This window comes from Pan troglodytes, chromosome 3 (assembly GCF_028858775.2).
Source record: "Pan troglodytes isolate AG18354 chromosome 3, NHGRI_mPanTro3-v2.0_pri, whole genome shotgun sequence".
In the NCBI taxonomy this organism is placed as follows: domain Eukaryota; kingdom Metazoa; phylum Chordata; class Mammalia; order Primates; family Hominidae; genus Pan; species Pan troglodytes.
Window position 1 is genome coordinate 171,688,880 of NC_072401.2, and position 27,525 is coordinate 171,716,404.

General features: G+C 44.6%; 1 protein-coding gene across 5 annotated transcripts in view; it reads right to left on the reverse strand.

Annotated features, from left to right (window-relative positions):
* Positions 1-10,732, reverse strand: part of MFAP3L (microfibril associated protein 3 like) — a 36,901-nt gene extending 26,169 nt beyond the window's left edge. The window contains exon 1 of one of the 5 annotated variants that reach the window (XM_063809990.1): positions 10,317-10,732. Coding sequence is in view for 1 of the 5 variants with exons in the window: in XM_009448568.5 (XP_009446843.3) it covers positions 9,634-9,680 (47 nt within the window). In the remaining 4 variants the exon portion in view is untranslated. Of the gene's footprint in view, positions 1-9,633; positions 9,923-10,316 lie in introns of those variants that run through there. The other 4 variants (XM_009448568.5, XM_009448572.5, XM_063809989.1 and 1 more) reach the window with 4 other exon arrangements.
* Positions 10,733-27,525: the final 16,793 nt, after the last annotated feature.

Below are 27,525 nucleotides of genomic sequence, written 5' to 3' on the forward strand. Positions count from 1 at the left end.
CTACGTGTTTACATACTGCGCCCCCATTAGGATGGGAGCTCCTAGAGGGCTGGGCTCCTGTCGTTGCCGCTGTTTACTGATGTATCCCCACTGTTCAGAAACACACTTTGCTCAAAGCAAACACTTGAATATCTGCGGAGTGAATTTATTCTACTTATATACCCTCTAAGATAGACCTATTACTAACTTACTGCTCGCCTTTGGTACAAATTCATTTCTTAGACAGTTTTGGAAAATGTCTGTTCTTTAACCACAGAACTAAGTATAACCCAAAATTTCTTTAAGTCAGTCCTCAGAAATGCATCATTTGCTTACAGTGGAATTTGAGAGGCTGGTGATAAAGACAGGCCTGTGAACAGAGGCTCAGGGTAACACAGAAGAGGAGGCGGAGATGCCAGAAATGTATGCTCTTGTTATTGTTGAAGTGAAAAGCAATCACCTACTTAATTTATATTTCAAAATGTCGCACAGTCCCTCATTTCTGTGTCTGTGGTTGTTTGATTAAGACCATTCAAATTCACAGCGTAGGAACTGGATCACCTAGGGTTTCCTCTTTCATCAGGATAAAATTTCATCTGTTTGAAAAGATGCACTCAATAACTGGAGAGGATAGTTAAATAGTATTTCCTCCTTCCTCTTTACCAGCCCATTATCACAAACTGGAATTGCATCGTGAACACTTCCCTGAATCTCACATGTAAAGTGTCATTATAGGCTCTTTCACTAAGAACTGGATCTCGGTGAAAAACAGATCAGAAGAGATCCTGTAATTCAAACCCTACTGGATTTAATTCTTAAGAGTGCTATGATAACTCCCCTTACAATTCACCTAGCATTTATGGTTTACAAAACACCCCCACAGATGTTATCTCATCGGAGCCTCAGCACCACTCTAAGGCTGGGACAGGCCTGTGATTCTGCCCACACAACAGCGTAAGAATCTGGGGCCAAGCCACCAATGCTGCAGGAAAAGTCCCTTGCAGAGCTCACATCTTCTCTCAGTCCAGGGCTCCTGTTACCTGCACACAGTGGTCACTGAGTGCCCACCAAAGCTTCAGCAACCCTCATAACAGTGTAGCTAATTATTTTAAAATTTTGTTCATAAAAGCAATATTTTTCAGAATTTTATTCCATCTTAATAATCTTCCTGACTTTAGTGGTTAAGATCAGTCTTCCACCTAAGTGTTTTTCAGTGTCACAACACGGCAAATTGTTGCAATTAAACAAAATCACCAGAAGAAAGCTGAAAATAGGGATTCAGTGGTTTCCACTTTGCTTTTCTCTCAGCTTCGATGGAAAGGGGCCCTGTTAGGCTGAGCACACTTTCCAGGTGATCTCTCCCATCTCTCCGCTGGGTAGTCACCTTTATCTAAGTGATAAACACAATTAGGAGCCAGTCATATCAATTAAATAAACTGAAAGTACTTATGAGGCCACTATTATCCACTTAGTACCAATTACTATGGGGATTAAAAACAGTTTAAGACCAGGCCTTTACCCCAAAGGTGCTTAGAATCTTGGTGACACCTGCACACAAAGCAATATGCAATTATGGGCTAAACTAGGTAAATGCCACAGAAATTCAGAGGAGGCCAAGCTGGGAAGGTAACAGAATGTTCCCTGGGGTTGGCCAAGACCTGAAGGATGAATAAAAGGAGACCAGACAGTTCTCCTAGCAGGAGTAATGGTTTAGTCTAGACAAATAAGGGTAGAAAGAAACACGGCACGCAAGTAATAAAAACCTAGGTGGCATTGGCTTTTGCAAGCATCATGCAGTGGATCTGCTGTGCAAGGCTGTCTGGAGAGCTCTGGGACAGCAGGGAACTCCTTCAGAAATTCTATTCCAGATGAGGGCCTCTGGGGCATCTTAGGAGAAATGATAAAGAGGACTTTGGAACATTTGATCCACTACTTAGGCACAAGAACTAACAACTCAGTGAAAGGAGGAGAGGTGGCCATAACTTGGAGGTAGTGATGAGATGCCTTCCAAAGGCAAGAAGACATCAAAAGTCCACTGCACGTCCTGGGTACAGAGGCACAATGAGAAATGACCAGCCTCCATTAAGGCAAAGGATGGTTAATACTCAGATGTTTTCTGGAAATGAATTTCAAGGTCCTCAAAAGTGTTTTGAAATGGAGAAAAACAGGTTACCTTTGAGAAGTTCTAACCAGAGCTGGACTCAAAGACCAAGTAATCTAGGATTGTCCAAACCTTGAAGAAAAACAAAACGACAACAACAACAAAAAAACACCTTCCCACCAACGTAGGGCTGCCAGCAGAAATGGCAGGGAGTCATTAGACAGAACTGCAGGCCTGGCCGGGGGTGGGGCAGTGAAGCCCAGTGCCTAGCTTTAGCAGGTAAGCAGCAATTTTCAAGATGAACTTCATAACAGCAGCTGAGAAGCAAGAACGCTCACTGGTTACTAAAGAGTTTATGCTATCCACAGCCATCCTGGGCAGTAAAGACCTAACAGGAGGTGCTGGGAGCCAAACACTAACTTAGTCTTCACTCAAATACCTTTCCTTGCCTAGGACCAGGGAAAACGGGTTTTGAATCTTTAAGCACAGTTGCTGTTTATCTACCTACTTTCTTGCAGGGGCGTCTGGCCTTTGGAGAAGAAAGGAGTTGGATGGTCTCCTCAGGGTGGTCATTACTGCCACAAATATAGAGCCCTTGCTAATTTCAAGAAGGAACAGAAAGGTACAGATACAGCCTGGTGCCATGGCTCATGTCTGTAATCCCAGCACTTTGGGAGGCAGAGTCTGGAGATAGCTTGAGGCCAGGAGTTTGAGACCAGCCTGGGCAACATAGCAAGACTTCATGTCTCCAAAAAAATTAATTAGCTGGGCATGGTGGCATGCACCTGTAATCCCAGCTACTCCAGAGGTTGAGGTAGGAGGATCACCTGAGCCCAGGAGTTTGAGGCTACAGTGAGCCATGATCATGCCACTGTACTCCAGCCTGGGCAACAGAGCGAGACCTCATCTATATACACACACATATGAAAGGTAGAGACTCGAGAACAGATGGATCCTATCTTGTTAAGAAAAGGTACTGCTTTCGTAAACCGATGAGAATGATGTGAATTAGTCTCAGCCTGCACCTGAACTGGGTGGGTCCCAGAAGTGGACAATTCTGGAGCACTTTATTCGAACCCATTTATTTCCTCAAGGAGCAAACCCTTCCCTTATGATCTTCCTCACACCATCAGCAAACTCAAATCCTCAGTGGAAGGAAGGGGTTGGGATTATACTTCAGTATCTGTTCAGCAAGTTTTCCTCTTTCCTGTTGACTAGAGTCAATTTCAGCACAGCCTCTAAGTAAGTTACAGTCTCAATCCAGAATTAGGAAAGCCCAACCCACAACAACTTTCTTTCAGTCTCATTAGCAAGTCCCCAATGCTTCAGTCCAAAAGCTGAGGGTCCATCAGGGAGTTAATTTCTTCTTTTATGTCTCTCTTACAAAGTCTGTGCCCTGTGATAAGGTTCCGACTTCTTCCCTCGCATGTGGTGCTGTGTGTGGGGCTTTGCAGCTCCTCCCCGGCCTGAAGTCCCTTTTGGTTAAGCACAGGCAGTGGAAGTTAGTCTCTCTGGTGCTGCAAAGTCTTGCCTTTGGTAGGAAGACCCCTGAGAGATGCTCAGACCCCACTATCCTCGAGACATATTTCTGCTGTACCTGAGACAGAATCTGGTTCACTATAAAGACATTGTTTAAAATGTCCCCTTTCCTTCCCTGCCCTGAGAAACATATCAATCACTGAGTTCTAATGATTCTCACTCCTCAATATTGGGCTGCCACATCCTGGGTTTCCCCTGGGTTATGTGCTCATCATCTCTACTGGACTCCTTCCTTGCCGACCTGCCTCTAGTCTTGCCTGCCTCCAATCCACGTACCATGTCATTACTAGAGTCAGCTGACTCTGAAAGATCTAAAACATATTCCATGTCTTCGTTGTGTCAACAGTGTGAAACTCAAGTCCTACGCAGGACCTAGGTGATTCTTCACAGTCTGACTCCCATCCACCTCCCTGACTGCATCTCTGGAGCCTCCCCCTCCCCCCTCCCTCCTCCCATCCCCCCAACCCCAGCAAGTTCTCTTTCCTCAACTCCCAGTAGTTCCCCATGGCACCACCTCCAGCCACATTCCCTTCCTTACCTTGCACATCTGGCAAACCCCTAGCTTTGAGGTCTTGGTTCAAAAGCCCTCCAAGACTCCCAAGGTAGCCCCAGACACTCCTTTTCTCACCACCCTTTACTCATAACTTCCTATTTTCGCTATAATTATCTTTTTGCACATTTGACCCTTCATTAGATTAAAATCTCAGGTTGTCACTACCTGTTGAATGAATTAATGAATGAATGGAATATGGGCTTGAGAAAGGCTGGACACTGGTGCATGGGTGACTGATGCAGTCATGAGGAAAAATAAGTCACCCGGAAAGAACACAGAGGGCCACAAGCAAGACAAGAGACCCAGGTTAGAACCCAGGGAAAGCAGAGGACAAGCTCTCGGAGAAAGAGCAATAAAAAAAAATATTGGGAATAGCTAAGGGCACAGTATTCCAAAGGCCACAGCAGGTGGGCCCTCTGCACTTTTGTAGAGCCTGACACAGATAATCCAATTAATTACATGGGAGTTGTTTAAAATGCCTCCTTTCCTTCCCTGCCCATAGATAGAGTACAACTCTACCACTGAGTCCTGGTGGTTCTCACTCCTAAATATCTGGCTACCACAACCTGGTTTTTCCCTATTAAGATTTAAGAGAGAGGGAATGGTTTACACTGACCTAGTACTTTACAATAGAAAACAATTTTTTTTGCATCATTCTATGAGAACATTTGGGTAAAAATCTTATGAAGTCATACAAATGGATGCTAGCTATACAATATAAAGTTTTGTTTTATTAGGATAAATTTTAGTCAAGTCTTACTGTTGTTTCCAGCGTCAGATACTGCTAACCCAGGCCTTCTTTTACCACATTGTCTGAAAAATTTGTTTTTCTTACATGCAGTTCAGTTTCAATTCAAAGCCACTCTTATAACACTAAGATAGAAGAATCCTTCAGTTTAGGATTTCTGGACACAGAGATGTCAATTTAACCAAGAGACAACACATTTTTGCAAGGTAGATATTGAGGCCTCGTACATAAGAGAGACTAAATGAATATGTTTGAAAAGAATTACTAGATTTCTAATATTCAAACCCAAAAGTTAGTTTATGTAGTATTATAGCTGTCAACTCCCACATCCCCCAACACCAACGTCAAATATGGAGCCCATCGCAAACATTGGTGATTGATTGTGGCACTTTCCCAGCTGAACCAGTACAAGCCCATGACATTGCAAGCAGCTATTACCAACTGGTCAGAGTTGGCCCATGTGAAATCTCATCATTCTCAAGTTAATTATGTTAAATTTTAGCTTTCACAGCTCCTTGCTCACGTGTGCATGGTACGCAGACAGCAGAACAGCTGATTACTGTTAGAGGACAATGAGCAGAAACAAAGTGAAATGTGACTTGCCTCTTCTGCTTTATGATGTCCTTCTTATTGTGAGTAAAAGTTTTAAGCTATTAATTTCATACATGCATACAAATGCTGCCATTTCAGATGAATCCAGAGACCTGAATTACAGCATGCTGGTTCCAGACCTCTACTGGCCACTGACCACCTCTTGTTGGACTTCCTTTATCAAGCTGCCCTGTGAAACCTGGGGTTTAGTTATCCATTGCGTTTTTAGGAAGTAAATCTGGCATCGGTCTGTTCCATTTCATGTTCTGGTTTCCCATATTTTCTCTATAATAGGACAGAATCCAAACTCCTTCACATGACACTGAGCTCATCACAGTAAAAGGACCACTTTGTTCCCCTCCTCCTGCCCTTGCCTATTAGTCCATTGCACCAAACCTTTCAGTGGATATGGCTGTATTTGCTTTCCATGGTTCCTGTAACAGATTTCCACAGACTGAGGGATTTAACATAAATTTATTTTGCAGTTCTGGGGCACGGAAGTTCAAACAGGTCTTAACAAGCCATCATTCAGGTGGGCCCAATGTAATCACAAAGGTTCTTTCACGTGAAAGAGGGAAGCAGAAGTCAGCGTCAGAGTGATGCCCCAAGAGAAAGATTGGACTGGCTGCTCTGAGCTTTGAAGACGGATGGGGCTACAAAACAAGGAATGGGGGTGGCCTCTAGAAGGTGGCAAAGGCAAAGAAACAGATTCTCCCCTAGGGCTTCCCAAAGGAACAACGCCCTGCAGAGTCTCTGACTTTTGCCCACTAAGACCCACGTTGAACTCCCACACCACAGAAGTGCATTGGGCCCACCTGTATAATCCTGAATAACCTCCCCATGGCAAGACCCTTAACTCAATCACATCTGCCAAGTTCCAAAGTGGACACCTTTGGTGGGGGGCATTATTCTGCCTATCCCAATGATGTTCCTTCTTCCTGGAGTGTCTACTCTGCTTAGAAGACTTCTAATTCTTTGGGCATTCCTTAATGAAATATCATGACTTTTCCCATGGAAATGTCACTCCAAGCATGAGGTCCTCTCCTCCTCCAATCTATGGGGTTCATTTCCCCACCTCCTCAGTCCCATGTGCATCCCTCTCTGGAGCACTCATCCTGTACTGTGTTTTATTTGTCCTCAAGCATATCTCCCTGACTCGACTGTGACTTACTCTTACTCATTTTTGTGGCCTCAGGAGTCTAACTATAAAAGTTTGTGGAAAAAAAATAATGTGATATTTTAATGAGTAAAGACCTCAGGTGGAAGCAGAGGCAAGACCAATACATTCATAGGACTTCTGTTTGGAGCATAACTTATAAACTACTTCTGATAGCTCTTAAGTGGTTACACCATGACATAATCAACCAAACCCTTTGTAACCATCTTTCAACCATGCCAGGGAGGTATTATACCAGACTTAAAATTAACCACTGGCATTTTAAGGCCATTTCTAACCGCAATGTGATATGCCATAGATTGAAAACATTGTCAAAGTTTTAAGTGTCCTCCTGGCCTTGGCTAGGAAAGACAAGTCACACCCTAAGTGCTGGGTTAGATGCCAACTTAGGGGAGTGATAGTATCTGCATGATTTCTAAATTCCAAAAACTAACACTTGTTTAACAAATCTGGCTAGGCTGTGTTGAGGTTAAAAGCAACTTGGCTACAATATTTATTTGTATTCCAGTATCTAAAAGTTCTTGCATTAAAAAGTAGAATAAAAAGTCCAAATTAAGCACAATTTAAAATGCCTCGAGTATTTAAATTGCAAGCCAAATAGGAATTGGATAAATTAAGGTCACAGGGATTGGGGGGTAGATCTATTTTTAAAGGGAGTAATTTGCTGTAAATGTCTAATGTCACCAACAACATCATACAGTCTAGAAATCTAAACACATGGAAATAAACCTAAAAATCACGTGCCTAGCAAGTGAGCTGCAAGAACCCAATAGTTAACTACAAAAGAGAAGAAATGATCACCTTTTTTGGTAACATGCCTACAAAGTCTATTTTTTTCTTCATGAGCAGTAATAAAACCCCTTTTCAACCTAACTCCTGTTGTTTTTTTGAGTTTTAGGTTAGGGAAATGTGGACTTTTTGAAGCCAAGGGCAGTATGTAAGTAAGTCTTTGATTAAATTTCATCGTGTCTCTTAACACTGAGAAAATACTTAGGATTTGTACTTAGGATTTGTGGATCGAGAAGGGGGCCTATTGATCTGTATTAAACCTCACATTCACAAAAAGTAAACTGAGGCCTTGCTGCTTCCTCCAGGTCAGGAAGAACCCAAGGCTAAGGGGAGACTCTAGCTACTTCTACTGGGGAATGTCACCTGAGGATATGAGACCTGCTGTTCAGGATAAGGTGTACATGCAGGCAGTACTTCATGAAAGATTTTAAACTTGATACATTTTTATAGAAAAGAGAAGCACAATTATTCAATATTTGTGTTGGAGTTTTCAAACTTATTTTTCTATAAATGTATTTAGAAATAAATTTAGGATGAGTGAACATCACCAACCAGACTATTTGGCTAAAATGGGGGACTGCAGGTTCTAATTCATAAAAATGGTAATCATGTTGTTGCTACTGCTGTTGTCTGGATGTTTCAAGCCTTTCCTATTATTAAACCTCGGTTATGCAGCATCACAGGACAGAGCCAACTCTATACTGGGGGAAGTCACCCCAGAGAGTATCCAGAATTAGAGCTGGAGCCATCTCAGGCTTGCAAGCAAGCACCAACCTTAAAGCCTACCCACAGCTCAATGAAAAGTCAATGCATTTCTAAAGTCTATTAAGGTCTATAAAGAATGTAAACAATTGTTTTGTAATAAGCTTAATGAATAAAACAACTGAACCCACTAAGTGGTACTTATAGAAAAGAGGCTTGAGAATTTAGCTTTAGTTAGCAGAACTAGTTCCCACTAGAACAGGATTGTTTATCTTGCCCCTATTAGATACAATAATCCTAATAGTGTTAATGGTACTAAATGTTTTAGGAATAAACAACTGTAGAAACCACACTGGGACCTACAAATTGCACTTTCTGTGTAAGTAAAATGTCAGAAGAACTACACTGTTATAACTTATGGTCTCATGAAAAGACATTTTTTTCCATCTTGTATTTCATCTTGAAGGATTTTACTATGTTCAGCATAGTAGCAACTGAAAAAAATGTGTTTCATCTAGAAACAAAAGTGAGAAAACTACAAAAAACACTGAGCTTCTGCAATGCTCGGTTTCCAAGTTTTTAACATTAAATCGAAGATAACGCAAAATAAAGATTGCCACAGTAACCAAACTTTTCTGCTAAGTATCCTTAAAAATAATGACAGTTCGATCGTATCTTAACTGTTTTCTACAATGTGAGCAGATAATACACCTACAAACCTTTTTTTGCTACCTTGCTTTATAAAGCTTGCAAGTTTTTTTTTTCAGGGCTGGAGAAGACAGCTTAATGATCAAGCTTAAAATAAATCGGTTCTGCAATCACTCTGTATTTTAATCCGATGAAGCACGTTTCCCCATTCCACGCCATGAAGCAATTCGATGTCAACTTGTTATGGAGTCAAATGCGACAAACTCCGAGAGCTTCAGTAGCGAGGCGGCGGCTCGCAGCACCCACAGCCGCCCGCACTCCTGCGGCATCAGGACACGGTGCCCTCCCGACGCGGAACCCGCATTCACGTTCTCCGGAGCCCTGGCCAGCGCACGCTCCTCCCTGTCCGGGGAAACTGAGGCACAGCGCTGCGAGAGATCCAGAGCCCAGCGAAAGCCCCCACGGCTGTTCGGCGTCCCCTTCCCCCACGACACCTAGGAGGCTCGCCGGCAGCTGGCAGTGGATTCCGCGCTCCTAGCCCTCGGAAGGTTACGGTTCGAGCCCGGGATGCGGCAGTCCCCAAACGGCCAGCCCCCGCCCCGCACGGATCTCGAAGCATCCTGCGACCCCCTGGAGCCCGCTGCCCGGACCCTGCGGCGTCTCGCGGCGCAGCCTCCGCCGCAGTCTCAGCCAGCCCAAACACCCGAAAGTTCCGCGGCCCCGGCGCCGACTCGGCCGCCGACCCGGTGCGGGGCTGGCTCCCACCCGTGCCCCTCCGCCCCGGCCCGCCGGGCGCCCCCGCTAACCTGACACCGCCGCGCCACTCAGGTGGCCGCCGTGCACCCCTCGCCATGGCCAGCCCGACAGCGGCCGCTGCGCCGCACTCTGCGCCGGACGCCTGGTAGCGCCTACTGCGGGCGAACCGCCTCCGCCGGCGCCTCACAGCGTTGCGAGCTGCGCCGCCGGCTGCCGGGGAGCGCGGAGCTTCCCACCTACAGGCGCCTGGGCCGGCCGGGGCCGAGCATGCCCAGTGCGGCTCGCCGGGCGGCGCGGAGGCGCGGGTATAGCCGCCGGGTTTTCGCGGCAGCCGCGGGCGGGGGCAGCGGGGCGGGCGGTGCGGTGCGAGCCAGTCGGAGCTGCGGAGCAGCCCCGCGGAGGAGCCGCCCCGCGGAGGAGCCACCGGAGGCTGTAGTTGCCGGGGAGTCCCGCGTTCAGTCCGCTCAGCCTCTGGGCCGGGCCTCGGCGGCCCCCAGAGCCCCACACCCGCAGGCCCAGGGCCTCCGCGGCAGCGCGGGACTCTCACTCCGCTCTCTCTCCCGCCCGGGGCTTCCACCGCAACTTCTGTGGGCGTCGCATCGCACGCGTGTTCAAAGACACCCAGGAAAAGGCTTCTTAGGGTCCCATCCTGGGGCGCTAAATGGGAACCAGTCAACCCACCCCCAAGCCTACCCTGTCTCCTTGCAATCAAATGCAATCACGAGCAAACCACCTTGCTTCCGAAAGCTTCTCAGGCCTTCCCGGGCGACTGCGCTGTAAGTCTTAAACGTCTCTTAAAGCAAAGTCCACAGATGGAAGAGTCTGGAAGAAAACCCAGCGGGCCGTTCCCTGGTGACTTTCTGAGTGGTGGGGTTCCAGGAATTTTTTTTTCATTTTCTTTAAAAATATTACTTGTAATTTCCACGTTTTTTCTAATGAACCATAAGGTGATTTTTTAATTAAAAAGTAGAGTATTCTAAAATTATTAAGTACCTACAGAAGTTTCGCTACACGATCCTGCAATGTTAGTGGCTTCTTCTCCTCCTTATCTCCCTTTTTTTTTTTTTTAATTTTAAAAGAGAACAGAGACTCTCAATTTCTGGGGCGGGACCAGGCTCCTTCCCCCGGCTTTTTAGTGTCCGCCCTCTTGGCCACACCCCCCTCCGGCCTTTTTACTCCCGTACCGCCCTCTTCCCGGTGGGTTGCTGCGAAAACCCGGAAAGGTGGACTTTCCACATTGACGCTCCCGGCGGCTCCGGCAGCCAGACTGGGCATGTTCCGCCGCCGGGTCAGGGATTGCTGTGCCAAGAGAGGAGCTTTAGCAACTCTCAGTCTCTCTGCTCCTCTCTGTTCCTGGCAAACTGGCAAAGTAGTGCCTCTGACCCCACGCCCCGAGGTCGGACCTGCAGAAGTGGGTCAGGACCAGACTGAGCATGCTCCGGGCAGTGCCAGGCTGCCGCACGCGGCTGCATCTGGTTGCCCAAGGTTGATGTAGCCGCGGTCTCTCGTCACGACATCGAAGCTCGGGAAACGGATGGAAGCAGGGCTCTAGAGAGGCACGATTGCATCGACACGTGGGCAGGTCGCCCATGCCAAGGGCCATGTTGGTGGGTGGGTGCGTGGGATCTGTCGTATGAGTGAGTCAAAGCCTGATTTTTTCCCCCAAAAAGATTGAAATGAGATATCATATTTTAACATTAGTTTTATGGCATCTTGAATAGCAACACATTTTAGCTCAAGGAATTTTTCAGCTGTCCTTTTGAGAAACGTAAATTTTCTTTGTTTTTAAGTATTTAATAAGCATTCTTTACAATTGCACCACAGCGCGAACTTTCCACCTGCTTTATTAATTATTACATTTGTGTCCCCACTATTAAAATATTCCGCAGTATTATATCCCGTTTTCTTCTCCAGCATTTCTGCATTCACTCTGACTCTATTTCCTCCCCTCCCCCATCTCTTTTAAATTCTCAGACAACCTGCAAAATGCACTCTTGCTATCTTAGAAACCACTTGAGGTCGGTGTGGGGAACTTGCTTTTAATTCTCATTTAGAGAAGACAGTACTGAAATGGAGAAAAGTCACAGGGAAAGTACTTTTACAGATTGTAGATTAGTAAAGAACCCAAAGAGAGCCTTTCATTGAGAGCAGAAAGGCGAATGGAATTCGCTGTTTTCTGTCTAAGGAGGAGGAGGATGGGCAGGCAGGTCAGCTGCCCAGTGGGGCTTGGTGTGATAGTGGGAGTCACCCTTCATTTGAACCTCTCTGCCTTGCCCAGCTCCAGTTCAGCTTCAGCGTGGTCAGGGACACTATCTCTATGGAAGGTCACTCCTGGAAGAATACATTTACTTAGCTGCTTCCACCATGGAATCCTAGCTTGTGCTGGAGTGTCCCCTTCATCCTCCTCCTGTGCTTTGAGAATCCATTGTTGCTGGTATGCCCTGAGCAGTGCCCTTGAACTTGCCCAGGTACCCCTTGACATCCACACCACAAATAGTCTAGCCTTACAAAGGTGGACAAGATGTCTTTTCAGCAGTCTGTACTGCCACTTCCATCCATCTGAAGCTTTCTGTTCCTGAGTCTGTCATGACATTAATCTTTCTTGGTTCTCCTACCTCTCTCTCTGACTGTTTCTTCTCATCCTCCTCCTCCAGATTCTCATCCTTTGCACCGCCCCATTGTAGGTGTTCTGTGGTCTTTTCTTCCCGAGAGCTGTCATCCTCTCTGATGATTGCCGCTGTCAAAGGGGTGTTAGCTGGTATGTTCTCACATGGCCATGCTAGGTGTTCATTTCTGGAATCCTTTCTGGTTGATCAGGCAGTTGTTCTGATAGGTCAGCGTCTTCCCTTTATCCATACTATTTGTGTGTGTGTGTGTGTGTATATATATATTATTATTATTTTTGAGATGGAGTCTGACTCTGTTGCTCAGGCTAAAGTGCAGTGGCGCAATCTCTGCTCACTACAACGTCTGCCTCCCAGATTCAAGCGCTTCTCTTGCCTCAGCCTCCCAAGTAGCTGGGACTACAGGCACACACCACTATGCCTGGCTAATTGTTTTGTATTTTTAGTAGAGACAGAGTTTCACCATGTTGGCCAGGCTGGTCTGGAACTCCTTACCTCAAATGATCCACACACTTTGAGCTCCAAAGTGCTGGGATTACAGACCTGTTTGTTAATAATTTGGATATCATTTTTATCCTGAACCACGTCTTCCTCTCCACATCTCCCCTAGTTCAGATTTTTATATGTGATCTACCAAATATCTTAACTGGTATGATCCTCAGGAAACTTGAACGCAGTGTGACCCAAACAGAACTCATGACCTGCAATTGCTCTTCTGCTTGTATTTACTAGCTCGGTTAGTGGGTACCCCTAACTTCTCAGTCACTTACATGATGAATCTGGGCGTTACCCTAGATTCATTCATCTGCCTTTCCCCTGTCATCCAGCTGGTCTCCTGGCGTTATCTATCCTGTCCTTATTCATTTCTGAACACCTCCCTTCCTTGCCTCATTGCCTGTCTTACTCCAGTCCCCGTCATCTTCCTGATCAACCACAGAGCAACAGACTCCTAGATGGATCCTCTCTCTGTGTCCCCTCCAATCCATCCTCCATAGCTCCTCAGACTTTTCTTTTTAAGCCATTGTATTACAATATGTCTGCTAAAGATCCTTAAGTGAATTCATAATGCCTTCAGGATAAGGTCCAAACTTTAAGCATGAACTGGCTGCTGCCTTCCTTTCCAGATTAGTCTCCAGCCTGTGTCCCCTAATATCCCATATCCTCACCAGTCCAAATTACCTGCCATGTGAATTCACACCTCCATATATCTGTTAGTTCTTTTGTCTCTCTTTCTCCTTTCTTCACCTGACAAACTGTTAAGCCTTGGAGATCCAGTTCAGGCAGGGTGTCCTCTGATCTTCCCAAGGTGAATGCCTCTTGAGTACTTCACCTGTTTTCATTTGACACCTAACCTTGATTGATTTTTCTTTCATCTCCTCCGCTACACTGTAGGCAACCTGATTGCAAGGGCTGTGTCTCAGCCATCTTTGTGTATTCGTTCTTAGTCTTCAATAGAATTTTACTTAATAAATAAATACTTAACATATGGACTGATATAATGTTTAAAGTTTATTAATTTAAAAAAAATGTTGCTGAGAATTATAAACAGATTGCAAAGAAAAAATGCCAGAACAGTCACATCATATGCAACCTGCTGAATGGTTATGCTCCTAACAATAAGTTAGGAGACTAAGATAATTGAGCTCTCAGATTTGACCTCCTTAAGCCCAATGAATTTTCTTCAGCTTCAGAAATCAGGAAGTATTTTGTGAGCCAGTCTGATGTCCTTGTTTTATTGGTCTGTAACTGCATGAAGCCCAGCACTGTATTACTAATTAACCCACAAATTCCATTGTTCTTTATCACTGTATTTATTTCTTTCCACAACGTGGTAATAACCTTCTAATTATGTGGTTACTCCTTAGAATAGATTTAGTTTATTTTTTTCTGTTGAAAGCATGGCACCCCAGGAGGGCAGACTAGCCTTTTGGGAATTAGCATAATTTTTTTACAGTTCTATCAGCTCATAATGTCTGCTGGGGGCACCTGGTACTAACTATGGGCGAACTGATCACCAGCTTCAGGATCACCTGGTGGATGAAGTTCCCATTCCAGACCTCTGGATAGAGTAGTCCAAGAGGCAGTGATTTTTAACAAGTCCTCCTGGTGACTCTGCACACTCTATGTGAGAAACAGTTCTAAGTCACATGGATAAAAGGAAAAATAATAACTCTTGGTCAAAAACTTCAAGTAGCCCCTGTATTGGGTTTTCTTTGGCAGAGAGATCTATGTGGGTGGGAGAGGTATCTGCCCATTAATAAAAGTGTTGTTAATATCTGTGCTTATTACATAGCCTTGGCTTATATTAGAGGGTCTGGAGAACATAGGAGAGTAACCCAGTAAAGTAGCTGCTTGTTTTTGCACTTGTTGAACAACATAGAGATTTTGCTTGGTAATCGATGCAGGCCCAATGGTACTCTCCAGTTTCTCCTTTCTATATTCTAACCCCTCCAACAGAGAGTGAGTGGAGCATTGGAGGTTTTGACCTCACCCTCTTCCTGGAAGAGGACAATAAGAGGTGTACGATGCTACCTACATTAGGCTATCCCTTATTCCTGGGAGTTTGAAACAGCACAATTAGAAGGAGGGTTAGGGGAAGAATGAAAGAAACCCAGTACTTCTCTCTAGTCTTGTGATTTGCTGGTTGAGGAGAGCAAGGCCTCTTGAAAAGGCTGAGTCAATACAGTATTAGGAAAATATTCCCCTTCCTCATTCTGGGTTTGGACTCAGCATTGATATCGGTCCCTTGGAGGGGTGTGCATGTGTGTGGGTTAAGTGGTTATCCAGCTGGAAGAATCAGGAGATCAAATGGCATGCCTGCAACTCACAGCGGCAGAAGACCCAGCGTGAAGGGTCGCATCCTTCCTAGACCTCCCTCTGAGACCACACCAAAGCCCTTCCCTCCTGGAGAGTTTGCAGCTTGCCAGCTTGGGACACTAATGACCATCACAGCTGAGCCTCCCACCCCACCAGGGTTTCATTTTAGTCAGTAACTCAGATGTAGGGCCATGGATTATTGGCAGGAGAAAGGATGCATCTGGAACTTTGCCTCCTGTGTGTAGGGGTGGCATTTCTTGAAAGGTGGGTGGATATTTGCAGAGGAAGGTTAGAAAAGGAATGTCTTGGTGAGAGAAGTATGAAACAGAGCCCTGGAGACTCCAAGTATGGGGATGGCTGAGCTCTAGAGGGGACCCCTTTGTAAAGAATTTGACTTCACAGTTACTTTGCTTTTGGATTCTGGAAAAGTCGTGACTTGTATTTAGCTTGGAGTTTGTTCTTCTTGTTCATAATTTCCTCAGGAAGGAAGGAAAGCCAGACATCCACTTTCCCACTATACAATGGAGGATGCTGGAGTTGGGTGACCCAGGGAAACGAATAAGCAAGGAAACAAACATCAGCAGTCAACATATGGGAAAACAAACACGCAAAGAAGCCAACATATTCTCCAAGAATGTGGCCCACCAGGTGAATCCTTTGTCCCCAGGCTTGACAGGGAGGCTGCGCCACTCACCTCCAAATGCTGCTTAGAAGAGGGGGGCTCTCAAGCTCAGGGGAGGCTCTGGCAGCATCATTGTGATCTCAGTAGGAATAACTGTGACTTTGCTATTGCATGATGAGAAATCCAAATGAAGCTCATGAAGTCGACTGTAATTTTCTAGGCTGGTGACTTTCATGGCTCTCCTTTTTTGAGTAGTTGTTTACTAGAATTAAGAGAGAAGAAACAGAATTCTGTATTTTATCTTTTTATTTATTTATTTATTTTTTTGAGACAGGGTCTCGCTCTGTTGCCCATGCTGGAGTGCAGTGGTGCAATCATGGCTCACTGCAGCCTCAAACTCCTGGACTCAGGCAATCCTCCCACCTGAACAACCTGAGTAGCTGGAACTACAGGTGCACACTGTCATGCCCGGCTAATTTTTCAATTTTTTGTAGAGATGGGTGTCTTGCTATGTTCCCCAGGCTGGTCTCCATCTCCTGCCTCAAGTGATCCTCCCACCTTGGCCTCCCAAAGTACTCCTGGGATTAGAGGCGTGGGCTACAACATCCAGCCTTGTCTTTTTATCTTTTGGATAGTCATGACACCAAAAATCCTGGTGTGGGCACAGTGGCTCCTTTGAGGGCAGAGGCTGAGGAGAAGCCCCAAGATATGGCCAAGGCCAGGAGGGATGAGGCTGAGGTGGATGGTAGAGGTGTACAAAGGCCTTTGTAGTGGTGTCTGGGGGACTTACAGAGACAAGAATGGGGAGAATGAGATGCTGGCTTGACAGTAGGTGGAGCAAGCTGGCTTTCATTTGGTAAGATTTGAAGGACCCTGGAAGGCTAAGCAGGCTTGCTTTATATGGGTATCTGGCTTCTCTTCTTGGGACCTCCCCACTGCTAAGTGAGGCTTTGCTAGAGCATGGAGCCAGCTACCCAAAGCCTGGGTCCCACCGTGAGAGGCCTCACAGTGGGGAGCCCAAAGGCCCAGGCCATGTGCAAGTGGATTGTCACAATGGGAAAGTGTGTTTGACACTAAAGTCTACTTTAGATGATGTCACAATTTTGACTTGATTCAACCCCAGAAATGAAGTTCCTAACAAATTGGACCTTTTTTATTCCCCATGATTAGAGGCCAAATGCTGTCACCTTCAGTATGATGCTGGCTCTGTCTTCCCCAAATAATAAATATTATTTCTATCCTTCATTCCAGGAATGATTGGCTGGTTTGTTTTGTTCTAGATCATGGATAAATATGCTCATCAATAGCTTTTCTTTATTTATGCATTATGTGGAACATATGTCATAACTGCAGTTATCCAGCTGAGGAAGTAGGTTTCTTTATTTGGACCTAATTTCTTAAGAAATTATGTTTCTTTTATGATATTCAGGCATTTATAAGCTCTGCAGCTTTTCTTTAGGAGTCTTTTTGGTCTAATCTAGTAAAGTTTCTGGCACACAAGAGATGCCAATACATTTTGTTGAATTATCTGCTGGAAGTTGCAGGAAGAACCTCATGCTGGAGAATCCTGGAAGAAGGCATTTTAAAATACAGGCAACCATCAGTCCAGTTGGTTGGTCTGAAATATCATTCAGACTTTGGCCTCAAGTCTATTTGGTATTGATTCTGCTTTTCTCTCTGGTGACATGTTTCAGATCTGTTACCAACATGTTTCTCCCTGACTTCAGTCAGCCAGCAAAAAGACAAAATTGATTAATCCATGATGAACGTATGGCCAAATGTATGGATGACCTTGAAGCAGCGGCTGTTTTTTCAGCATCATGGTTTATGGGCTGTCTCATCGTAGGTGGGCATTTCTTCTGCTAATTCCAAAGAGTCTTCCTTGCTGCTAAATCCAATGAACCCTCCTTGCTGCTAGTTCCAATGAGCCTTCCTCGCTGCTAATTCCAATGAGACTTCCTTGCTGCTTTAATAGGAATTTTAAAAGCATGTTGAAATGAACCATCCCTAACATTTGAAGAATGTTGTCATTGTGTTTGTGAATGAACTGGGACAGTTTCCTAAAATGAATAGAAATTACAACTTGCTGCTCAGAAGTATGGCGCATAGGGTAAGAAGGGCAGCTAAGAATTGCAAATAAGCATATTGATGTGGGTTAGCAGTGACGGGGAGAGAGAGAAAGTGGAGTATAAAAGGACCCTGCAGATCTCTGTCAATGTGATTGATTTCAGTGATGTATACTGCTGTGTGTGTATGTGCTTTTGGCCTGTAGTACTAATTACTGAAAATGGACTAAGATTAAAAAGGGAATTGCCAGATGCCTTTAGGAATCTTGGGCTGTTACATGAATATTATATTTAATTATATTAAAAGTCAACTATAGCTTATTGCCCATAAGAGACAAGGTAGGTAATGAGTTTACTCTGAGCACAACTGCTGGTTATCACTTAGCCATTAACCAGCCTGTGATTCACCTAGCACCAGACCCCTGTTCTGAGGGCACCAGAAAAGCGGGAGAACCAAAGACAGCTCTAAAAAGGTCAGTATTACAAGAGTACCAAAATTGTCATCACAGGACAATCATGCTCCTCCACCCTGCCTTACACTCATTTTACAGCTTGGACTTGTTTGTGCATTGACTGCCTACTTGTTTTGGTACTTGGAAGCTTCAGGTTCTAAATGTCTTAATCTGGTTTTCTGTCTCTACCTCTTGATTTTGCTCACATTTACTCTCATGCTACTTATTTTTCTTGAGAGCATTATTTGCCCTCTTTCGTAATGTTATGGGAAGACTTATGGGAAAATGAGGAACCAAAACCATTTCTAGAAGCATCCAAAAGACTTCTCAGATGTAAGCCACGTTGTAGCCTCCAACGGCCTTCCTGTCAGCCTGACTTCCAGGACAGTTTTCAAAGGCTACAGGCATAAATGGTTGATTATTTCCTATAAGACGCTGGCTCAGGCATAGGTTTGCTTTAAATAGCAGTTGTTGTCTAACCTAAGGCATTAGACATAAGATATGATACACAAGTCAGGAACACATAAGTTACATAATTCAAGGATCTCTGGCTCTTTGACTCACCATGAATATACCATTAGTTTATCTGTGAGATCAACCTACAGAATGCATTTAAGTGTTAAGAAACCAATATTGTCTGCTTCAAAGAGGCTGCTGTATTTCCAACTCCCTTTTAAGGTGTCCTTGCTTAACCTCCTCAGCTTCCCCTGAAGTTCCTCTGCCTCTGGCTCCATCAGGGTCTCACTTCCTCAAGGAGAAGGCCATGGTCTGAGTATACCTTTCTGTAAGCAGTGCCTGGGGGCCCAGAAGCTGAGAAGCAGCCCAGGAGGATGGAGACCTACTGAGTGCTCAAGGTCACCTTTGGTCAGGAGTGTCCTACCCTGCTTCATGTACCAGCCACTTCCTGGCCCCTGTCCTTGGTCACCAGGGTTGAGGATGATGGAAGAATGTGGTGATCATTCACCACTGCCCTTAGCTACCCAATGGCCTCCCAACCCTTCCTGATGGCAGAAGAGGTTGAAGCCTGGGGTTGGGGCTGAAAGGACTCTTCCACTGTCCTCTTCTTGTCCCTGCTTCCCCAAGCATGGGCTGCGGGCTTGCTAGTTTCTTGCCAGTTTCTTCAGGCACTGTTACACCTGCCCCAGTTTTATTCAAGATACCTTGGGTGCTATGGATGACCCCTGGGGATTTCCTCAGAATCCCCTAAAATCTAGTCCACCTGTCAGAATTGCAGCTCTGTCTGGGGTTACAGTAAGAGCAAGCAGTTGCTTGAAAGAGGCCTGGGGGTGGGACCATGGAACGACAAGAAACAGAATTTAAGAAGCAGGTAGGTATGTCTTCATTTTATACTCTTGTCAACCGAGTGTAACTTTTTAATGGAATCAATATATTTAATATAAACAAATGCATATTGATTGTTTTGGGGAGAGAGTGTTTTTCATTTGTTGCATTAACTCTCAGACTGTATCATTCTAGACATTAAGATGACTACACATCACCACCGTGTCACTGAAGTGGTAAATTGGGAAATATTATATGAGCTTCAGTACGATTTGCTCTTAATGTCACCATGAGAAATTAGCCATATGATTCATGCATTTTAGAATGGATTAGATTCAATATTTCAGACCAGTGAAACAAGTATTGTGAATAAGTGGGGAAATCTAGTCCATTGCCTACATTTTAATTCATTATAAAATAAATAGGCCAGATTTGTCTAACAGTTTAGGAACACTGCATAATTTGTAGTGACAGTTCATTTACGAAAGAACTAGAATGTCTTTTTTTTTAAGCCATAAAATAAATTGGACAGTGACTCTTATCCCATGATTTATTTATGGTGGAAGATTAATAAAAACATTAAGCATGATGAATGTATTTTCAGTGACAGGATTACAGCAAAAAAAAAAAACTAGCAACAATAAAAATAAAATGAATTTTACATTTTTAATCAGTCTGAAGAATTTTGCTGCACAACAAAATAAGTGATATTATTTTTATCACTCACATTAAAATTGTTTCATTATGCAAACTCTATTGACGTGCATTGCCCATCTTCCCAAACTAGGGCTAAAGCCCCTTGAGAACAAAGGACTCATCTCATGTTCTTGCATCTGTTGTATCCAGGTATTGTCCTACACATAAAGGTATTGCTGAGTGCCTGTTAATGAAAACATAAACTTACTATTGATTTATAATTATACAGTTTTCAAATAAACTCTTCTATATTAGGAACTAGATATGTGAAAGAAAGGCAATGATTTCATTTTGAGTAGCTGTTCACCTAAAAAGAAAAAAGAAAAGATTATTTGGTTAGAAGCCAGTTGGTGTTCACGGAAGTGGCTTCTCATGGAGGTTTAGGTTCCAAAGTTAGTACATCGTAAAAATGAATCTAGAAAATCCCTTACACTGACCATAAAATTTAACATATGTTTGAGTGTATAATCTATGCAGTAATTCTTCTGCACACAAAAACTTCCAAAATGAGGGATAAAAGGAAAGTTCCTATGCCAATGTCTGGGTGACAATCAGAGCCATGTGTCTTGAAGGGATTTGTCAAATTGCCAGGTGAGTGGAGGCTAGGGTGAGATGTCCAAGGGGCTCCTGCTTGCCCACAGGATTTACTCCATTCAGCCTTAATATTAAGCCTTGATGGCTTTAATATGTATCACTATGAGGATTAAACCTGATAAGGAGTCACCTTTTCTGTATGTTATGGAGGGAAGGGCCAGATGCTGAAGTCAGGGAGCCCACTGCCCTTTTATCTTATGAATATGGTTTTATCTGATGTGAAAGGAGACTGGAGATTCATGGCAGTTTTCGGATTCAATTCCATCCTTTCGCAGTTGCTAAAGCTTCGTGCTTTAGCCATCCTGGAGTGGGGTTTGCTTAGAGAAGTTTTGATCCAGTAAAGAATTGCTTGATGCAGTCCTGTTTGGTTGGTTACTGCTCTCAGATCATGATGAACTACAGTGTGACAGTAAAACCAGAATATCGTTTATGTTTGAAATTTAATTTCACATTATTCTGGGTTTTAGGAAGACTTTGCCCAACCATCTTAAGATGGTCACAGGGGAGACTGCATAAGGCATAGTGCACTAGTGCAGTGTGTCACCATGATTGGGAAAAATATGCAAAATCTGGTGAGCAGTCTAAAGTCGATTATGCATCCAAAGTTCATCATTAACTGTTTTTGGGCAAAGATGTAGTATTTCTGTCCATTGCTGTGAGCCTGCTGTACATTTCTCAGCCTTTCTTTTAATGAGATCCTTACTAATTTAAGGCCTATTCAGGGCCTTGTTTGTAACTTGTTTGTAACTCAGGGCATGAAGAACCTGTATGGTCAAAGCTGGTGCAAGATTTATCCTGAAACAATGGTTTAGTTGCCAGGAATGCTGACTTAAGTTCGAGCTCCAAATATTAGCAACCATCATGACCTGACTGAGCAATGAGATTTATTCCTGAAAATTCTATGAAGAGCTTCAGCTCCAAATGGTTTCCTGGGGGTCACAAGAGCACTTTCATTTGCCACACTGTTGAGCAAAAACGAAGTGATGGAGAGCATGATTCTATGGGCTCCATAAATTTTTGTGCTCTTCTCATTTTAATTTCACTTCATACCTCCAACCTAGAGTGCAGTGTAATAAACCCCTTTCCAATGGGCTGGCATTACATGGAGGCAGAGTAGCTGCCCCCCTGCACACGCTGAATTACTCAGGAGTAGGAGTCTCTGCAGACGGCTCTCCAGCCAGCATCCTTGGCCAGCCTGCAATGCATCCTTCTTTCCTCCCACCTGTGAGTTCCCACCTTTTGAGTCGCCACCTCATTTCCACAATGGGGATAATGGTCTTTCTCTCAGATGCTTGTGACCTCATGTATGTAAGTGTGGAGTGCACTGTTTGAAAGTGAAGCTCCATATAAAAGTGTCACATGACTTTTGTGAGGTGGTATGGTTAGCACAATCGCAGCCTGGGTTGCAGACTCAAAAGCCACGGGTTCAGTTCTACTGGGTTTGTGTGACAACTGTGCACATATGAGTAGCAGAAAACATTCATCCAGCCTGGGCAATATAGTGAGACCTTGTCTCTACAAAAATAAAAACAATTAGCCAAGTCTGGTGGTGCATGCCTGTAGTCCCAGCTACTGGAGAGGATGAGGTGGGAGAAACGCTTGAGCCCGGGAAGAGGAGGCTGCAGTGAGCCAAGATTGCACCACTGCACTCCAGCCTGGGCGACAGAGAAAGACCCTGTCTCAAAAAAAGAAAGAAAGAAAGAAATAGAAAACATTCATCCAAAACAGACATAGTGCCATCCTTCATCAGTCTTACTGTGACTCAAGTCTGCCAGTACAGAGGAATTGACTTACAACAAGACAATTGATTAACAATTCAAGAAGGGGCCAATATTAGTGTCATGTTAGTGCAACGGACGGGCTGCTCAGATGACTGGCTGAGTTTTTCTTTCTGCAAGGATGTGATTTAATGAAGCTCTCAGGGTAGAGCATGCCGTGTTGCCATGGAGTAATTTGTAGGTGGTATATGTGGAATTGTGTTTCAAATGCAACCCTACTGTGTATGTATATATATATATATTTGAAGAATGGTTCTTTTTTGTTAGTTTGTTTTGGGACACTTTAGTATAATTCAAGGGATCTCAGAGAAAAGGCCCATGATCATTTTGCTCTTTCTAAAATTAATTATTGGGCTCTGATTTCTTCTTTTAAAATTAAGATTAATTTGTTAAAACATTTAAGTTGTGTAAATCATTCCCCACTCCCACCTCTTTTCTTGAATTGCGTTTATAGTGCTTGTATTGTTGTAAATAAAAATTATTCACTGATTTAATTCATTTTTATTTCTCCTGGGTTTTTTTTGTGTGTGTGCTCCTTGTTTTCCTGTTATAGAATTGGTTCAGATTATAGTTTTTTCTGTCTCTTGTTTTTTAGTTCTGTCACTAATGAGTACATACAAATGCCAGGCATGGTGGTTCATGCCTGTAATCCCAGCACTTTGGGAGGCCAAGGCAATAGGATTGCTTGAGCCTAGGAGTTTGAGACCAGCCAGGGTAACATAGGGAGACCCCGTCTCTACAAAAAATAAGAAAATTAGCTGGGTAGGGTGGTGCCTGCCTGTGGGCCCAGCTACTCTGGAGGCTAAGGTGGGAGGATTGCTTGGGCCTGGGAGGTTTAGGCTGCAGGGAGCTGTCATCCTGCCACTGCACTCCAGCCTGAGCAAGATAGTGAGAAATTATCTCAAAAAAAAAAAAAAGTATATACAAGAACAAGTTAGAAACACACATACACAAAACATTTTTCACAAAGTGAGTTTTCCTACATAAGGAGTTATATTTTGTTATTGAGCCTGCTATATGGAAATATGGTTAACAGATAATAAGAATGAGAAATAAGAACTTCCCCCGACTTTTCTCTGCCATTTGTATTGACCAATTTATCTTTGATTAGCTGCTCTATGTAAAAAGTAATGTCATGGCAGATAAAACTTGTTTCAGTCTTTGAAAGTGATGGCAGCAGCAGCTGTCCGGTGCGGCTGCCATCACGCCAGCCGCTGCAGGGCATGGGGAGGAGGCAGACAGCCCCCTCACTTTCCCCCACAGCTTGCAGCGGGGAGCAGCACAACAGGGGAGCAGGGAGATCAGGCAGAGAGGGATCTCGATGTGGAGCTGGGGGGTCTTAGGGACGGACCAGGCAGAAGCCCCGCCCTTGCTCCTACCTGCTTCACAGCTGCAGTCGCCCAAACCAGTGGCTGCAGACTTAGATATTCCTGCACTCTTGGGGGCCTGGGAAGGCTCCCCTGCTTTTGCAGGCTTGGAAGTCCCTGCTCCTGCTGCCTGACTTCTCCCTACTGTTGGCACCAGCTCTGATCTTGGAGCAAAGTCTGGCCAAGCCTGGGTGCCATGAATGGCAGGAGGCAGATTCCTGGGTGGAAGGGGCCAGGGAGGGCCGGAAGGCTGCAGGAGGGGCTGCCAGATCCACCCACTGGAGTGTGGACTTGTGGTGCCTTTTCTGGCCTCCCCATGGACCAATTGGCACATACTTCCTACCCTATGAGGTCCATAAACGCAAGCCCCACCCCGCTCCCCAGCTCAGCCAGGGCAGATCAGAGGATGGAGAGTCACTAGAGGACCAGCTGCAGAGAAGAGCTATCCTATCTGTGGAGAGCTGGGAAGATGATGGGACCACCAGCTGCAGAGAGGAGCTACAGTATCTGCTGAGAGCTGAGCACACGTTGGGAGGAGGCTCCTCTCTGCTGAGAGCTGCAGAGTTGATGGGACAACCTTCCTGCAGAAAGGAGCCACCCACTGTGGCTCTCCTCTGAGCTGTTCCAGCACTCAATAAAACTCCTCTTTGTCCTGTTCACCCTTCATTTGTCTAAATACCACATTCTTTCTGGATTCTTCCAGGAAGAATCCAGGACGTAGGACAAGAACTCAGGCAAAGGTGCCACCGGACACCCCAAAGAAAAAGCAACACCCCAAAGATCCCAAAACATAAGGACATGTTGTTCTAATAGCACAGACCAGGCATGCATTTCCATTTGGTATCTGAGTAGAACTTACCATTCCATGAAAGCAGACTTGATGGAATGTGTAACTACCCTGTCCATTTCAGGCCACGTGGTTGATAATGTACATCTTGGCCAGGTGTTTTTATTGTAAGTCATTTCAAGCCCTTTTTGGAAACAGGGATGCCAATGAAATAAGTACAGTAAATAAACAAGGATATATGGACAGTTATTTTCTTTTTCTTCTCAGCATCAGCATAGTATTCACCCTGAAGATGGAGAGTCATAGGTTTGAGGATCAGTATCAGGGGCATTCTGGATCATCTTTCAGAGTGGCAGTCCAAGCTAAAAGCCCAGTTCCACCGCACAGGGTACATGAGCCAGCTGAGGCAATGTTTGGCTGAGAACAAGAAAAATGACTCAAAGAAAGTCAGTGTGGACACCTAAAGCCAGGACGATGTTCCAACAAGCTGATGATTTATAGAGCATGGGTGCAACCAGCCTTCTACCTCATGCAAAACCCAGGGAGTAGCCTCATATGGACCCTTTTGCTACTTTTTAACTGGCCTCCACCACCGGCCACACTTAAGTTTAAATTGGTGCAGTGGCTCATGCCCGTAATCCCAGCACTTTGGGAGGCCGAGGCAGGTGGATCACCTGAGGTCAGGAGTTCGAGACCAGCTTGGCCAACATGGTGAAACCCCATCTCTACTAAAAAGAAAAAAAAGAAAAAAATTAGCTGGGCATGGTAATGCACACCTATAATCCCAGCTACTCGGGAGGCTGAGGCAGGAGAATCCTTTGAACCTGGGAGGCGGAGGTTGCAGTGAGCCAAGATCACCCCATTACACTCCAGCCTGGGCAACAAGAGCAAGTTAGAAACACACATACACAAAACATTTTTCACAAACTGTGTTTTCCTACAGAAGGAGTTATATTTTGTTATTGAGCCTGCTGTAGGGAAATATGGTTAACAGATAATAAGATAATAGTAAACTCCATCTCAAAATAAATAAATATAAATAAATTAATTGGTGAATGAGAATTTACTTAGAGTCCTCTGCATGAGTTTCTCCCCAATCTGCAAGTCTAATGGGGTGACTACCTCTGACTACTTATGTTGGATTTCACTGTATATGTTTATATATATAAAATATTGAGATAAAGGCAGTGCATTTTGATTGATAGGTGTTATTAGTCTGCTTGGTTTGCTGGAACAAAGTACCATAAAGAGGTTGCACCCAAGAATCTTCCAGAATCCTACTGGTGCTAACTCTCCATAGGTTGGTTATTGTCATTCTGTCTCCCCAAAATTCATGTTGATATCCTAACCCCAAGAAGCTTAGAATGTCAGGTTATTTGGATATAAGGTTGTTGCAGATGTAATTAGTTATGATGTGGTCATGCTGGAGTAGGGTGGGCCCTTAAATTCAATATGACTGGTGTTCTGATAAAATGGGAATATGTGGACACAGACGCGGCTCAAACAACAGAAATGTCTGACAGGTCTGGAGGCTAGAAGTCAAAGATGAAGGTGTCTGCAGGGCCATGCTCCCGCTGAAGGCACTAAGGAATCATCTGTTCCAGGCTTCTCTCCCAGCTTCTGGTAGTTCCTTGTCTTGTGGCAGCAAACTCCAGTCTTCACACAGCATTCTCCCTTTGTGTGCATCTGTGGATGTCGACGTGAATTTTGAGGGGACATAATGACAATAACCAGCCTATGGAGGGTTAGCACCAGTAGGATTCTGGAAGATTCTTGGATGCAACCTTATTATTATTATTATTATTTTGAGACAGTCTCCCTCTGTTGCCCAGGCTGGGGTGCAGTGGTGCCATCTCAGCTCACTACAACCTCTGCCTCCCGGGTTCAAGCAATGTTCCTGCCTCAGCCTTCCAAGTAGCTGGGATTACAGCTGCACACCACCATGCCAGGCTAATTTTTATATTTTTAGTGGAGATGGGGTTTCACCATGTTGGCCAGGCTGGTCTTGAATTTCTGATCTCAGGTGATCTGCCCGCCTTGGCCTCCCAAAATACTGGGATTACAAGCATGAGGCACTGCGTCTAGGCTCCTCATGCCTTTCTCCCAACCCAGTGACCCCTCTCCTCCTCTCTGTCTCTCTGAATCTCCCCATCATCCCAGCTCCAGCTCACCTTATCGTCATTAGGAAATCTTTGTTCTCACTGGCAGGGACCTTGCCCAACTCTGCACTTGCAATCTTCACCACCAACCTCTAGTAATTTGGTTCATTCTGTCTCCTTATTTTTTTCTAGCCGATATTTAAAGCATAACCACCATATGTTATCTATCATGCCATGCATTTACTAGGTTCCTGGCATTTATAAATTGAGCACTTTCTGGTTTTATTATGAAAAGGAACTCCGATACTTAGGCACATGAAACTTTTCCGCCTTCAGATTAATCACCTTAATTAATCTTAAGAGTGGATATGTAGGCCAGGCAGGGTGGCTCACGCCTATAATCCCAGCACTTTAGGAGGGCGAGACGCGCGGATCATGAGGTCAGGGGTTCGAGACTAGCCTGGCCAATATGGTGACACTCCGTACAAAAATTAGCCGGACGTGGTGGCGCGTGGCTGTAGTCCCAGCTACTCAGGAGACTGAGGCAGAAGAATCAGTTGAACCCAGGAGGCGGAGGTTGAAGTAAGTCGAGATCGCGCCACTGTACTCCAGCCTGGTGACAGAGTGAGACTCTGTCTCAAAAAAAAAAAAAAAAAGTGGATGTGTGAACGTGTTGGGGTGGAGTTGAGCAGTGAGGTAGCAATGAGTCTGTTAATTATTGAGTACTCAGCTGACTATACATTGTCCAAAAAGCAAACC